Genomic DNA, 16,603 nt, shown 5'->3' with positions numbered 1-16,603 from the left:
GGGGACTCAGGTTTCCCAACAACTGAGGAGCGCTCTCGATACCCTGCAAGTGTGCCTTGTGTGGCTCTTATTCACAGTGTATATATATTTTTTAATATTTATTTTTTAGGTGTAGATGGACACAACACAATGTCTTTATTTTTATGTGGTGCTGAGGATCGAACCCAGGTCCCGCCGGTGTGAGACGAGCGCTCTACCACTGAGCCGAATCCCAGCCCCACAGTATTTTGAAATAAGCCCGGAACCGCTGGACCATGGTGTGCATCCCGTAGCCACCTTTACTTAACAATTTCCTGTCATGAGGCTGTTTTTAAAGGGTTTTCTTGTGGTTCTAGTTCCCACATTACCTTCTGCAAGGTGTCCTACAACGGCCTCAGCTCCTGGACTCGGTCTTGAGCCCATCTGTCTGCCTCCCTCCTTCAGCAACTGTGCTTCGTCCTCGTGATTATGCAGTGTTTACAAGAAGGAAAACTCCATGGTGACCCAGTTACATAACTTCAAAAATATTTTTATTACTAGCAGTGCAGACGTGCAGGCCGTCCATTAGACCGTCAGCAGCCAAATGTTTGACCAGAGCTCTGTTCCCCCTTCCTCAGTGGTACAGGTATTTCTTGGCTACTATGAGAGTCTGTTCTTCTAACTGGATCCCTGTCATTTGGAGTTCGGGGAGGCTGGATCTCACTGACCAGAGAAGGAAGACTCAGGCGCTGCGGGCCGAGGGGGATCCGGATGTGGCCTGACCACTGTTTGTGTCCCGAGTCTTGCTCTGAGGCTCTGTTTGCTCAGAGCCAGAGCCCTGCTCGGCCGACTGCTGAATGCCCTCCTATGCCATGGAGCTCAGGACAACCCAGCCTCTCCTTTTCCTGCCACCTCATTAGAAACCTGCCAGCACATCTGGCTGAGATTCTGGGAGTCTGGCAGGACCCAAGCGGGCCAGTTGTTCAGCCACTACAGATCTGTGGGTGGTTCCTGGGGACCCTTGAGCCGTTGAGCAGTGTGTGGGAGGGCCTCAGCTGAGGGGCCTGAGGCCAACCCACGCCGGGCCTCCCGTGGGGACAGTCTCCTTCTCCTGTCTTCTTAGTGAAGCACCAGTAGTGCAGGTACCAAATTATTTGTTTCAATGTCTTGCAGAAAGCATAGCTTATAATTCAGGGTTCCTCAAATTTAGATCCCTTTAAAAGATTTTTTTTAAAGATCAAAAAATCTTGAATCATTCCTCCCCCTGTATTTTCATTTAACTTAGTTATAATGTGACTTAAATGTGTGAAAACTTACCTTCATCACCATAAGATCAGTCATTCTTACAAATCATTTTACAAGCACAGTTACAAAATTCACGTGGATGGTATGACTTTAGGGTGACAGATGATGTCGTCCCCCTGAGATGAAACTGCCTCACACAGTGCAGAGTGAGAGCGCGGTGTGGACAACCCGCCTGGCTTTTTCAGTCTGGCCTGTGCACACTTCCTGGGACCCTGCAGTGACTCCGCACCCGCAGCTCAAAGCTGGGAAATGAGCCCCACGTGCTCCCTGAGGCAGGGGTCCTGGGAAGGTGCTCATTGAATGCTTAGGACTGAATAAAAGAAGGAATAAGGTCCTGTTCATACAAGGAACGTGATAGGTAATTGTAGAGTAAACAAAACTCAGTGATGGGTTTTGTTTTGTGGTCAAGTAAAATGTGGCTGTGACCTGGCTGTGATGAAGGTGAGCACAATCGTCAGTATTGCTAACGTTCTGAGGGCCTGCCACAGCCCTGGATGTGGCCTCGATCATCTGGTCAGACTGTAGTCTGTATGATAATGAAGACCTCCCTGATACTTTAAAAGACTGATGTTCAGCTCTTCTGCCTGTACCTTTTGATTTATTTATTTGAATAATATATTCTCCCTATTGAAATGATATAAAAGATGACGTGAGGAAACTCTCCCTCCTACCCCGTGTCCTGTGGGCACCCAGTTTTACTCCTCAGGGGCAGTCAAGGTTAGATTATATGTTCTTAAGATTAAAAAGGTGAAAGGCAAGTTTTCTCTTTTTTCTAAGTTTACACTCCTGGTTCCTATCCCTAGAGACAACTACAGTACAGGGTTTCATTATTTCCTTCCAGAGAGTCTCTGCCAGGAGTTCTTACCCAGGGATGATTCCCCCCCCCCCCCCCAAGGGGTATCTGGAAAGGTCTGGAGATTTTTGTTGTTGGGACTGAGGGGAGGGTGTGCTATTGGCATCTGGAGAGTGGAGGTTAGGACTGCTACTGAACACCCTACAATGCACAGGATGCCCCACAACAAAGAAGACCCGTAGTGTCCAGAGTGCCAAGATTGAGAAACCCTGTCCTATGCATGCATAAAGGAGCAGATACAAATGTGCATACACACTCCTCATGCACACACAGTAGATTCCCCACACTGTGCTCCACCTTGTTGCTGTCTTTGCATTTTTAAGCAAGATCGCAGGCGTGCCTCGTCCAGCTTTGCAAGGTAGTTTGAATACCCTGATTCCTAAAGCTGTTCCTCGACCACTGAGGAGCAGGGTGGAGAGCAGGACCGTCTGGGCTCAGAGCTTCTGCTCTGCATCCTGGCAGGTCCGGATTGCCTCTGGTTCCTGTGGCTTCTCTTTCCTAGCCCCGACACCTGTAGACCCTGCTGTAGCAGCCAGCATGCTAAAACCACCACAGGGCTTGGAGCACATTCCAGTGGTGGAATCTCCATTTCTTTGCCAAGTCCTTGTTGAAACAAAACTCGCTGGCCCTCACTGAAGTGTTGGGACGGAGCCTTCTAGTCTTAGTATAATTGAATTTGACCCCAGCTTGCCTGTGGAGCAGAAGGAGCACACTGGTTTGGCTGCTCCTCCCCACATTGCTCTGCTTGGCTGGATTTGGCTTCAGCCAGCTCTGAGGGATGGTCTTGCTTCAATGTCTTCCTTCAGAGGAAGAGCAGCCCGCCAGGTAGGCAGCGGTCTGAAGGCAGGCCAACCCAGCGGAGGGTACCTGGGAAGAGGGCACCTTTGGACTCACGTAGCCCAGCCTGTTGTTCCTGGTCAGAGAGGGAGGGGTTAGAAGACTGCACTCCTAATGCAAGTCCCTTCTCGCCCTTCCTACCAGGTCTTCCTGATCATACATCATGCACCGCTGGTGAACTCTTTAGCTGAGGTCATTCTGAATGGCGAGCTGTCTGAGGTGTATGCCAAGACTGAGCAGGACGTTCAGAGGAATTCTGTGAGTTGCTGGCTTTGGGACTGTCTTTTGACCTTGATAAAAGCCATTGCATGTTTTGTTAATCCACGTTTCTCTAAAATCAGAAACCAACATTTTGCTTACACAGCAATGATGATGCATAAGCTGATCTGTGATTCAAGAACCTAATCAGTCTTGAAATGCTTACCCAGGAAATTCTGGCTTGGGTATTTATGGTGGATTGATTGATCATGTGTTATTGAACAGGGATCGTCACTCTGGGCCTCAGATTGTGTATCTGTGAGGCACTGTTATTGGGGCAGGAGGAGATAATGCCCTGTCCGAGGCACAAAGACCCACAGAGGTGAGGCAGTGAGTGTCAAGGAATAACAACAGCGCTGCGTGCGGGCTTGGCGAGTGCTGGGCGCGTGCAGGCTGAGCATTTCACCTCTCTGTGCGGCTGCTCTCCACCCCTGCTGCAGTTGTTCTTCAGGAATGGGGACACATCTCATGTTTCCGGACAAGCTGAAAATCTGACTTTTTATGTAAAGTCTCTCAAGTTTTAAGTTATCTTGTCTGTAGACTAAGAAGAGCATGTTTGTGGTCTGCAGGAGCCTTGGAGTTGTACTCTGTATGCTGCCAAAGCCAGTGTACCCGATGGTCGGGGTTGTGACGACTTCTGAGTCTTCCACTTGCCCCTGGTGTTTCTTTTTCTGTCATCCCTCTTTCCGCCTGCTTGAATGGCCTAAGGTCCAGCTGCCTTAGTACTGGTCCAGCTGGCTCTTCCCACCTGCCCTGTGCTCCACCTCCGTGCCTCTGCCCTCACCAGACCCACACCTGGAAGGCCCTTTCCCCCGATTTCTTCTCATCAGCGCTTTCACCCCTCTCAGCTCGTGGCAGGCTTCATGTCTGTTGTCACGTCGCTGCAGCATGGGCTCAGTGCAAGTGCTGGGAAGAGCACAGATTGTTTCATAAAAAGCCTGTTTCCTGAGAACTCTGTCTGCAGCCAGGTGCTCAGGCAAGAGACGTAGATTAAAGGGCTGGGCCGGCCCAGGTCAGTACCTGTGTTGTCATACCTGGACGAATGGGCGGAACGTGATCCTGCACAGGAAAAGTCTTCGCTGCAGGGAGTGCAGTTGCAGGAGGCCCCTGCCCTTCTGGGTTTCCTGCTGTGCAGTGGTCTGGCCAGGCCACTTTACTGTTCAGGGAGCATTAGGGCCTCTGAAAATGTTCCCGGGAACTTTCCTTCCTTGGCGGCGGTGGTAGTGGTATAGCCAAATTGGGGCCTTTTTGTGGCCTGTCCCATTCTGGCTTGACTCATTCAACAAATGCTTATTAAGTCCTTTCTTTGGGCTGTCATGCTATTTCTGGAGGATATACCAAAGCATAAATGGTTTCTGTCACATTGGAGCTTTACAATCCAGTAGGAGAGACAGATGTGGGTCAAACATGTAAATAAATGTACCCTCTCAAGTCTGTAAGTGCTCTGAGGGGAAGAGGGTTGCATGGCAAGTGCTGAGCAGAAAAGACTCCTGTAGAGGTCTGTCTCTGACATCCCATGGTGGTCAGGGAGCTGGAGGCCCTTCCCTGCAACTTCCTAAACCAGCTTCGCTAAACCCAGGCAAGCAACAGGAGGCTGAGTCGGCAGAATCGCTGGGTCATCCAGTCAGAGCGAGCAGTACCCGCCAGCACCCGCCAGCCAGGTGACCTGGGCAAGTAGTTTCACTCTACTTAGACGACAGGGAGAGCCAGCCCCAGAGCTGTTGGTGAGGGTGAAGACGTGTTCCAGATCTGTCCAGTGCCCAGCAGGTTGCAGCGTGGCCCTCGCACATTCCCAAACCTGGTTTGGTCTTTACAGCGTTTAAAAGAAAAAGTTTTGAATTGCTGATATTAAAATTTATGAAGTTTCTCATTGGAGTACAGATTTCTGGAGCCTCTTGAGCATTCGGAAGGTCTGGTGTCCATTACGCATGTGTTTTTTGCAGGAAGCTTCACGGAGCTGCCCCCCGACCCGTCTGATGAGACACGTGTTTGCCATTGAGTTTGCCTTGTCCCCACCCAGCCTGCTGCTAATTGACACTTCATTTACGTTGTAACAATTCAAGCCGCGTCTGGTCCCTCTGGATTTTGTTGTGGCATGTGATTTCCAGGCCCCGAAGCTGCCCAGGGTTCCTCACAGACATTGCAGTGTGGCTCCGACTTGGTGTCGCGCTCACAGACCTCTGGGGTCTGCAGGTCATAGATGGTGTTAAGTCATGGCAGGAACACTGAACATGAGGTCCCTCAGCAATGTTCTGGGTGCAGAATGTGTGGTTGCTGCAGGCCAGTGTTTTCCCAGGCTCCTGGACCGTTCACCTCGGGGTGCGGTGTGCTTTGCCGTGCTGCAGAGAGTTGGTCCCACTGAATCATGCCTGCTGCCGGCTCCCTCCCCCGGCCCTCCCCCACGCCTCGTTCTGCTCTCGGCTTCTGTGAGTTGGTAGTGTCAGGTGCCTCGTGTAAGTGGAGTCACAGAGTGTGTCCTCCTGTGTCTGGCCTGTTTCACTTAGTGTGTCCTCAAGGTTCATCCGTGTGTCACCTGTGGCAGAAACTCCTTGTTGATTGTTTCTCCTTAAGGCTGATATTGCGTCATCTGTGAAACCTCTTCTCTTTACCCACTGCCAATGGCCATGCAGGGTTTTCAATGGAGTTTTTTACTAAGATGATTGTGCATTTGCATGCAGTCTTCAGAAACTGCTCCTCAGCCTCCTCCAGGGGTGACATCCTGGGGAACTCGAGTAGGTAGCCCAAGCAGGATATCGATGTGACATTCTGGGTTTGCAGTGGAGGCAGAAGACATGCGGGTTTCTGGTGACTGCTCAGCCTGGGACACCTGCTCAGGTGCGTCCTCCCATCAGAGGGAGTGTGGGAGATCTGCCCTTCTGTTGGCCTCTTCTTGGAGTGGACGTCCCACCTCTGGTGTGACAGATACAGATCACTTTTGGGACACAACTGCTGGTTGGGATGGATGTCTGAACTGAAAATGAGACTTTCGAGTGTGGAAAGAATTGCCAGCCAAAGTGAAAGTGCAGGCTTTCCCCTTCCGGTTACTGCCTTTCCCCAGGGGTGAGTCGAAGCTGGTTGTATTCTGATGACTGCAGCTGAAATTCGGGAAGAGCCTGCGGAAGGCGAATCCCCCGTTGACTTGCTTGACAGAGGTCCTGTGCCACTCGCCTCCTTCCCTGTGAGCTCTCGAGAAGAGTCTCCTATCGTTTCCTGCCTGATTCGGATGTGGTTTGATCAAACTTGTTTTAAGTTTCTTGGTCTTTTTTAACCTACTTTCTCCTTCCCGTAATTGGCAGATAAGTTACTGGTATTGCTTCATTTTTACCAGCAGACCTCTCACAGAACCAAACCAAAATTGGAGAGAGAGAGAAGCAGGGGAGAGCAGAGTTATTCAGAAGGACTGTAATTTAGGGTTAAATTCAAAACACATCAGCATGGTTAGATAGATGTCTGATTGAAATTCATCTGTGCATTAAAATCATATGGTTCCTGCTAGGGGGTGCCTGGCTGAGCAGAGAGTGAACACGAATTCTGAAGCTGACATCTCAATCTTGTTGCAAAAAGAATATAAATTAAAATTTGGCACATACCTCGTTACCTCTAAGTGTGTTTTGTTTTGTTTTTGCACTTTTGTGTGTGTGTGTGTGGTGCTGGGGATTGAACCCATGGCCTTCGGCATGCAAGGCAAGCTGTGTACCAACTGGGTCATATCCCCAGCCCTCTGTAGGTGTTTTTTAAAAAGGATTTTTTCCTGTCCCGGGTTCCTGCAGACCAGCTTCCTTGGTTGTTGCGTTCCTTTGGCCCATGCCTGCTGTGTCCTGGTGCTGACAGATTGGGGATATGGTGGGACACAGCCAGGGTACCACCCCCACCCGCCCTGGCTTCCCCCCCACTGTCTTGCGATGCTGTTGGCCGGGGCCCCTGTGGGCTTGCGAGAGTGCGCAGGAGGCGCTCCTTGTGGACGGGAATGAATGATGCAGGGCGTGGAGTGGTGGCAGAGTCGCAGGGGTCTCATGACCTCTTGGTGATGCCTCTCAGAGCAGAACTCACTCTGAGCCTGTCCCTGGTGTGCCATCTTCTCCAAGGCCAGGTTTTGGGGACGGATGTCTGAGAGGGTTACTTCTGGTGCCGTACCACTTGTCGCCCTGGTGACGCCTCTGGGCCTTGGTCTCCTCCTGCTGCCACCTCTGCAGTGAGGACAGACGTGGCTTCCGTGGGCGAGGCCGACACGCTGTGCGTGGTGCTGTTCCGGGGCTGGCTGAGTCCGTTCAAGTAGGGGTGACCTTGTGACAGTAGTCATAGTGTCTGAGGCTGCGCAGTGACCCTTCCGCCCCTCCGCTTGGGCTCGCCTCCGGACTGGCGGGCGGGTCTGGTCCGATGAACACGGATGCCCACGCAGCGTACCCCTCACAAGGCACCTCGTGGGCAGGAGGGAGAACTGTCCCCAGTGACCACGGTGACGAAGACCCCTGGTCTTCAGTGTTGAGTGGCGGTGACCAAGACCCCAGGGAGTTCTCTGCCCATGACGTAGCCGCCAGCTTTCACCTTGGGAGAGTGCCGATGCTCACTGCTCGCACGTGCCCCACGCTGCTGGACTGTGCATGAGCGCTGAGGATTCTGGGGCGGAATAGTGTTGCCTGTCCCCGAAGGAGGACATCAGCTGTCTCTCTCTGGGTGTCACCTCAGTTGGCCTGGGCTCCGAGAGTGAGAGTTCCCCTCAGATGTTAAACAGTTCTCTGTGTGACAGCGCCTGGTGACGGCTGCTTCACCCGGGAGTGGCGTGTGGAACCAGGGACTAAAAAGGAGTGCTCTGACTTCTTTGATTGAGAGCATTATTAATTGGCTGGGGTCCCTTGTCACTGCCCCAGGGCTCTTTCCAACCTGGGTTCATGTCCAGTGACAGCGGGGTCTCCCAGGCGTGGAGTGCACCAAGCCACAGTCCAGCTGGGATGGAGGGCCCTCGTTTCAGTGGCCCTCACTGTACTCTTGACCGTCTAATGATCAGGGCTGATCTGAGATGCACCATTCTTCTCCTGACAGAGCCAGGAGGCTTCTGGGAGAGGTGGTGAATGCTGAAGGGGGAAATGGACTCTGTAAAGCTAGGACCCAGCAACCCAGTCACAGACGTGCCCCGGGAGAACGAGCTCCCCTGTGTATCCTGCTGTTTTGCATGGCCGTGCTGGGCTAGCCCGTCCCTCAGTGGAGCTGCAGCTCCAGGCACTGTCATCCCAGACGACTGCTGAGTACGGCCGCTCTGCTTCACCTGTGAGGGGACGCGACAGCGTGATCTCAGAGGGCGGCGGCCTCTGGCAACGGTGTCTCTTCCGGAGCAGAAGGTGGGCTAGACTGCTGAGAGGAGCCCACAGTGTGGGGGCTCTGGGAGGAAGCAGCCTAGCCAGGGCTGCAGGTAACTGGGACTGAAGGCCACCGACAGAGGAGGGATCAGCAGGGAAAAGCAGAGTGGGCAAGTGGGCAGGGAGGGCCAAGGGGGATGAGAGGCTCTGGGTCCCAGACTAGAGCTGGAACGTGACCCTCTGCCTGGGAGGTGGCTCTGAGGCGTGAAGTGGACACACAGCGTCTGCTGAATGGAATCTGCCCAGTTTGCTCTGAGCCCTGAGACTTCGTCTAGCTTTTGGCTCAAACCAGGAAATGAAGGGTAGGGACGGACAAATGAGGCACCCACCACCTCTTGTGTTCACGTGCTGGGTGGGGCTTCGCTAGTTTCTGTGACCAGGTTGGCCTCATAGGACATCTGTGGTCTTTAACTAGTCTTTGCACCACTCGAAAGGTGGGTCAGCAGGGGTCATCTCTGCAGCCAGGACTTGGGTGTCTGCCGTGTGCTGTTGTAGGCCCTGGAGGTACACCAGGAACAAAACAAAGACCCTGGCCTCATGGAAGGGACAGAGGAGGTAAAACTGGTCGGAGGCATCATCACAGGGCTGGTGAGGAGCGCTAAGAGAGCAGTGGCAAGGCCAAGAAGGGACATGGGCAGTGCCAGGAGGCTTGGGTGGTACAGTTCTCAACAGGTGACCACGGTTGGCCCTTCAGAGTTGGGAAGGTGGCATGTGAGCATAGACTTGAAGGGAGGGATCCATGGAGGAATCTGGAAGAAGAGCATTTTGATTAAAAAAAAAAAAAGGAACAGCCTGTGCAAAGCCCTGAGACGGGAGGTGCCTCGTGTGTTGGAGCAGTGTGTCAAGGGATTAAAGGATGAGGCCCGTGAAGTCACGGGAGCCTTGTAGGCCTTTGGAGGATTCAGGAGTTGATGTGGAGAGAGGTGGACACTGTGTCTCGTGCCCCAGTGATTGGCGTGGTTCCTGCAGTGGACATTCATTATCTTAAGATGACAAGTGTCAGTGGAGGAGTGGCGCACTCATCTCTGAGCCGCAGAAACCCAGTCCTAGACAGTGCCAAAGTCCTCAAACTAGGACACCTGGTTTTGCTCTGGGGCACAGGATGGGAGGCCTGGCAGGCTGCCCGTGGTTGAGAGGGGGCTGCTCTGCTCACTTCTCGGAGCCACCTGCCCCTTTTGAGTACCCCAGCACATTTCACGAAAGCAGGGTGGTAGTGCTGGGAGTCGCTCTTTCATGCCCAAGAGCAGTGCAGCTTTTATCTTGAGAGCAGCAGGGTTGCCCTGGAGCGTCCTGAGGCCAGGTGAGTGGCAGGTCCCTGCTGGTCTAAGATGAGTCGCTTCTGACAACTGGCTGGCAGCCGAAGCAAGCTCAGGACAGCTACAGCCTCCTGTGCAGAGAGAACATGGAAAGGCTCTTCTCACTCCAATCCTGCTGCTCTGGGTGACGCTTTACTTTGGGCTGCGTCCTTCGCTGCGAGAGCCGCAGCAGCACTGTCTACCGCACAGGCCGGCCGGCTCCCCCCACTCCCTGCCCTGGCCGTTCTCGGGCACCCAGGCATTGCAGGCTGGCGCTGCGCAGGCCACAGGGTTCCCGAGGAACCGCAGCCAGCTGTGCTCGGGCCGTCTGGAAGAGGGGGCAGATGGGCCTGAGCACGCCCACCAAGCTGTGACCTGGGTCTGGGGAGGTGATCTGAAGGAACTCCTCCCTAAGGAGGGGCCTTGTGCCTGAGAGCTGAAGGACAGGGGCCAGCCCTGCCTTGATTTGAGTGTGAGAGTCCCTGGTGGGAGTGAGTTGAGCGTGTGCAGGGCCAGAAGAGAGGCCCTTCAGAAAGTGACCGAGTCCGGGGCGGGGGGGCTTTTCATTGTGCCGAAGGCGGAAGCACTTGTTTGCCTCCATCTTCTTTCATGCTCCTCATCCCTACTGTAGGGAGCAAGGAAGCCCAGGCTCCCAGGGTTGAGTCATCCTTCATTGGGCTGCAGGTATCTAGCCCCAATCCCATTGGTTTCTGTTCGTGCCTTTGTCCCTATCTACAGTGATGTCGTGTCCACTTAAGCACGAGACGTTAGGGTGTAGCTCTCTGGTCTGTTTTCAGGCATAAAGCTGGGCCATTGTGACAAGAGAATAAAGTATAGTAAAGTACCCTTTCTCCTTAGAGAGAAATACCACGTGAGTTCTCGGCATGTCCTCCTTGAATGAGAGCGAGTTGCTCCTTGGTGTGACTGAAGAGCCTGCTGGGTGCCCGTGGGGTCTTGAGATGATTCCTCCCACAGGTGTTGGCTGGCTCTTGATGCTGTGCCAGAGGCAGTGCTAGGCTCGAGGGGCATGGAGAAGACCAGCTGGGGTGAAGGCACGGGGACGAGGTGAGCCCCCTGCAGCCCCTGACACGTCAGAGACGACTTCCCAAGAAGAAGTTCGCAGAAATTGGTCTCAGAGTGCAAGTGCCGAGCGTGGGCCGTGGAGTCTGAGTTCTGAGAGTCTGTTCTGATTCCAGATAAGTGGCATTTCCCAGGTCTGTGTCCCTGCGGATGCGGTGCTCCTGATAATGGGCCCGCCTGTGGAGAAGCATGCCTCATGCGTCCTCCTTCCTGTCGGTGGAGGTAGCCTATGCCTTCTCACGTTCCCACTCGAGGGGTTTTGTTCCCCCATTAAATAGGGCAGCGTTATCAGCTCACCTGCCCAGTGGCGCTGCAGCTGGGCACTCTGGACGAGTGTGTGGGCTTTGCTTCAGCAGCCCTGTGTCACTCTCGCTTTGGTGTGCAACACGTACGCTCACATATCCCCAGCATTTGTTCCATCTGATATTTGCTTGCTGATTCCCTCGTTCCAGAATGAGAATAGCCTCCCCCGCCATAAATATTGGTTTGGACTCCTTCAACAGCCCCTTGCAAAGCCATGCACTGAGTGCCATTGGTTAGGAGGGGTATAAACCTGGGTCACCATGACCCCTCTGATGCTTAGGCACTGGGTATATGGAATAAAAACATGAAAGGAGGGCTGAGAGTACAGGTGAGAGGCAGAGCACTTGCCTAGCACGCGTGACACCCACAGAATCTTGTTCTGTCGCGCTGTCTGCTCTCCAGTTCACGTGAGATGGACCTGGCTTAGTCTTTTGACAGTCCTTTGGGAGGCTGGCTTGACAATGGATGACATTGCAGGTGCTGTGGAAGGAAGTGGAGGTTTGAGCAGCTCAGCAGGATTCCTAAGTGCGTGAGCACTGGAGCCAGGCTTCCTAGATCCCATCCTGGCTCTACTTGTCACCAGTGGGAGTGACACGGGACAAGTTCCTTGCCCTGAATAGCCCCCTTCCTGCAGGAATTCAGTGTTTGAGCATAAAGTAAAACAAGGTGTGAAAGTGTTCTGAGCATTACCAGGCACTGTCAAGTGCTCGCCGAGCATCCAGTGTGGTGGTTATTATCCGGAGAGAGTCTGTGGCTTCTTGGCATCTCTCAAGGGAGGGGCTGGTGTGATGGTGTGGAGATGGAGGGGCAGGTGATGGGGAGTAGCCGGGACTCAACCTAGCACCCATCTGAGTGGACGGGCCCTGAGCTGGCGAATCCTACCTGGACCTGGTGCTGTTTACCCTGCCAGTCCTAGCCCCTGAGGCTGGGGATTGGAAAGGTCATCCAGGAGCTCAGAAGTACCACAGAGAGGCCAAGTGTAGTCCACCAGCAAACTAGAAGGCCAGAGGACAGGAAGTTGCTAGAAGCTGGAGAGTGAACTTTAAAACAAAGAATGTGGTTGCTTTTTTAAAAGGTAGCCAGTCCGCTGCCATTGTGTCCATCCCGTGATCTCTTTGCCAGGGGACTAAGGTCAGTAAATATTTCTCAAGTGCCTGTCCCAGGTATTAAGCCAGTCATTTAAAGAAATATTTATCTGGTACAGTATGATATTTCAGTACGTGTATCGAAATACATGTATTGCGTTTCCATACAACGCATACTAATTAAGGCAGGGTAATTAGCACTTATGTCTTTTCAAGCATTCTTTCTATGTGTTGTCCTCTTTGGATGCTTCTAGTATTTTGAAATGTAAATTTATTTATTTATCTATTATTTTTTATTTATCTATTATTTTGGAGGCTGTAGTTGCCATCCTGTGGTATAGAACACCACAACTGGTTCCTCCTGTCTGACTGTGTTTTGGTGTAGATTCTCTTTCTCCCCTCTCCCCTCCCTCCCAGGCTCCAGTGACCATTGTTCCACTCTTCTAGCATCCACAGATAAATGAGAATGTCCAGGATGTGTCTGTTGGTGCCAAGCCAGGTGTTTTTGCAGGCAGGATCTCGTTTTAGCTCATATTGACCTGTGATGGAGCCATTCTTGTCTCTGTTTTACAGATGAGGAAGCCGAGGCTCACAGGTCAAGGTCCCTTGGCTAGAAAGTGGGCCTGAGACTCAGAGCTGGGTCTGCCCGATGTTGGCCTGGCTCTGTCAGCATAGCCTACCTTTTTTCTTAAGGGAAAGCCTGTCTCCTGCTTGGTGTGATTGAAGAGCAGAGCCTTTTGAACAGAAGGATCCAAGTTGTTCCTTAGATGCTGGTGGACCAGGCCCTGGAGAGCCTGGTTGTGGGAACACCCCGACATGTCCACACGGGGTCCCAGGACCATGCAGCCTCCCTCCCTTCCCTGCCCACTGCCTCCTCCTGACGCCAGCCAAGCTTCATCCCAGGGCAGCCTGCCTGTGCCTCCCGCCCCTGCTTCCTCTGTCCCCGCCATACTCCCTGAGTAGGCGCTCAGAAACCTGTTCAAAGGGTTGCGCCTATGGGCCGCTGAGGCTGGGTCACCTGGACCCTCTTCTGAGCCACGCATGTCTTGAACCCCTCTGCAGTCAGTGCATTTCAGCAGCTGCCGCTGAGGCTGCCTCGCTGGTCCTGCACCACCACCAGACTCCCAGGAAGTCCACACAGCTGTGCATCTGTGGTGTCCAAGGACACCATCACTGTCACCAAGAGCACCAGCTCCAGGTGGCCCAGGCCATAGTAGACATAGAGCGGGAGCGCCTCTTCCAGGCACACCTGACAGACAGGTGCCAAGCTGGCCCCTCCTGTTCTCTACCTCCTGAGGTGCTGGTGAACTCCTGTTGACATTCAAGACTCACACCTGTTGTGGTCCCTCTGCAAGGTGCTCCTACACAGCCTGCATGCCCAGCCGCAGCGCACACCAGCTCCTTGCAGAGCTTGCCGTTCCTGCCGGCAGCTGCGGGGCTGTGCCGCAGTGTGTACGGCAGAGCTTACCTGCCCTGCAGCCGCCTGAGTCCTGCAGGAGGTGGGGTGGCTTCCTGCGCTTCCCCAGCCCCTGTGCTCAGCCAGTGCTCAGCGATGGATGGGTGAGCCTCTGGTGCCCAGCAGACCAGGCTCCTCCCGGGGTTCAGCTCGCTCCCAGCTTGTGTAGGGCATTGTTCCATGATCTAGTCACAGGCCTCTAGCTGAGCCTTTTTTTTTTTTAATCGAGGGTTAACATCCACATAGTGAACTGCATAAAAGTCTAGTAAGCTGAGTGCACTGCTTGATGCTTTGTTATTCATTCGGTCATACCTGTGTGCAAAATGTAGTGTACGGCTTGATGATCTTGTACACATGATTACACTGGTGTGTGATTTGCACCCCATACAGCTCCTCCTCAGTCCCTAACGCCCCTCCTCACCACGGTAATTACTGTTCTGACTTCTGAAGGTGCTTTTTAAAGCTTTTGGGTTTTTAAGAATTGTGTTGATAAATATGACATTGAATTTGCCATCCTAACCATTTTTAAGTGCAGAGTTCAGTGGCATTGGACACGGTTTTTAAAGGTGTGTTTACTTTTCAGTGGTACTGGGAGTCCTTTCTCAGGGCAGAACCACTGTGTGACATTGAAGCAGGTAGGGTGGAAAGTGAAAGTCCCCCACCTCCGTGTCTTCCTCAGAGAGAGCCGCTGTCTTCAGTCTGTGTGTCCTTCCAGACCTTTCTCTGTGCATTTTCATGCAAAGATCTACCAACCATGGAGCACGCGATGCACATCGGTGTCCGTGTTTCACCAACCATGGAACGTAGTTTCTCTTTTTCAGCAGGGCTGGGGATGGAGCCAGGGCCTCCACGTGCGAGGCAGGCGCTCTGCCACTGAGCTCCTTCCTGACCCCACGGGGTTTTTTCCGTAAAGGGCATTGCTGAATGTGCGATGGACGCTAACTTGCTGTTTCACGTGCAGCCTGTTTCAGTCTCTCTCAGCTGCGCACACAGGCCAGGCCTCGTCGGGAGCATTCGTGGGACTTCTCTCTCACCAGTGACGTTTTTTGCTTCACCTCCTCCACCCTGGCTCCCAGGCCTTGCTTGTCCCTCCTGACCCTTGTCCCTGCCGCTGTAGAGCGTGCTCCCTGATCCCCATCCATCCCGCATTCCTTGAGAGGCCTTGGGCACTGCCTGAGGAGTTACCTTTCCCAGAGTGTTTGTCTTTAAAAAGCCAGGACCAAAGCCTGGGCTGCAGGAGTGTGAGGCTGGGGAGGGCAGCCGCAACCAGTAGGCAGGTGCAGGCCCGGCAGGGAGCAGTTAGGCCCTTGGGCCACCATCGAAATTCCATAGGTGACTTTTAGCTGGCCCCAACTCCAGAAGCTGCCCACTGAGCTCAGGGCCCCTGTGTTTCCTGTGAGCAGGAACGGTCACAGGTCTCTGCCTCTATTCCCAGCCAAGTGGCACTAGCTTCTCTACAATGACTGTATGTTTATTAAGGGGGAAATGCTAGCTTCTTAAATACAGAAGAATGAAAAGGAAACAAAAATAGCACAAAACCCAATGTCCAGCTAACCATTGTCAAATTAAAAAAGAAAAGAGACTGTGTGTACATGATCAGAAATTTCACACCAAATGAAAAAACACAAGAGTGCTTGTGTGGTGTGTGCACCCAGTGCCTGACTTCTCTCTCCCCAGAGGTGAAATGTCACATTCTTACGCCTCTTTCTAGGAACAGCTGTGCTTACATCACTGCGTGTAGTCTTTGAAAAGCTCTCCTGAAGGGACCTCACCGCATGCCTGTTCACCCTGGCACCGTTTCCGCATCAGTCCACCCAGGAACAGAAACCCTCCGACTTCTTAACATCCACATGGATCTCTTATCTATGGATGGACGGACCATAATTTCCTTACTACGCCCCAGTCGATGGACCTTTAGATTATTTCCAGCTGTTTACAGGGTGGTTTCATTTTTAAAGATCTGAAATTTCCCCAGAAAGCCTATCTTCCCCTCCGCCCAAACACCTGATCGTCAAGAAAAACAAATCCTTTTGGAAAGTTCTGAAATTCATTTTTGCAGTCATTTTTTTTCTTCTTGATAAAGGCAGAGAAAAGAAGGTGGTAACTGTCACTTGGGATTATTACTGTTTCACCACTCTCTGGGGGATTTTCCTTTTTTTTTTTTTTTTTTTTCAGTGCTGGGGATTGAAAACAGGGCCTCATATATGCAAGGCAAATGCTCTACCACTGAGCCATATCCCCAACCCTGAAGACTTTATGTCCACGTTTTCATTTAGTTCTAGAAGGTCAGAATGATTTGCTACATATTTCAGACAAAGATGGTGACTGGGCCGCTGGTCTGGGGTTCGGGCCACTCTGATGGTCCCAAGCCCTGCTTCACTTCCCTCTGTTCCTCCAGTTGTTCTGTACAGCCCTGTCTGCACAGGGCTCGGGAAGGGCTTCTTCATCCATCCGTGTGAATTTCTGTTCCTCTTACTGGGGGCAGGGGGTTGCTGTGCACTTGGCCTTGGTTTTCTGTGTCTACAAGCTCTGACCATTGCATGGCATGCTCTAAAATTCTCGGGGAGTAGGTGGTAATGGGAGGAATCTAGTCTTAGTCCTGGGACCTCACCCGTGGGTCAGGAGAGGGTGAGGGGCACCCAGGGCTGCATTCGATCCCACAGCATCCTCAGAGGGCTCTGATGAGTGCTGTCTGTCAAGGAGTGCACACTCTGAATGCTGTCATCTCTGGCCTCTTGGTTGTTGGCATCTGTAATATGCTATCTGGGTTTCCTGGACAGAAGAACCGTGTCTCAATTTATTTGTCATTTTTGTGGTTG

At 52.6% G+C, this 16,603-nt stretch overlaps 1 protein-coding gene across 5 annotated transcripts in view; it reads left to right on the top strand.

The window, feature by feature from the left end:
• Nucleotides 1-16,603, top strand: part of CLEC16A (C-type lectin domain containing 16A) — a 181,090-nt gene that overhangs the window by 28,796 nt on the left and 135,691 nt on the right. For all 5 annotated transcript variants that reach the window (XR_014022636.1, XM_081299067.1, XM_081299068.1 and 2 more), the window contains exon 9: nt 3,098-3,211. Coding sequence is in view for 4 of the 5 variants with exons in the window: in XM_081299067.1 (XP_081155193.1) it covers nt 3,098-3,211 (114 nt within the window). In the remaining variant the exon portion in view is untranslated. The remainder of the gene's footprint in view (nt 1-3,097; nt 3,212-16,603) is intronic.

The sequence above is a fragment of the Spermophilus citellus genome (assembly GCF_964194105.1).
Source record: "Spermophilus citellus genome assembly, chromosome: 6".
In the NCBI taxonomy this organism is placed as follows: domain Eukaryota; kingdom Metazoa; phylum Chordata; class Mammalia; order Rodentia; family Sciuridae; genus Spermophilus; species Spermophilus citellus.
The sequence above is the reverse complement of the archived record's forward strand: the minus strand, read 5'-3'. Positions and strand labels throughout refer to the sequence as shown.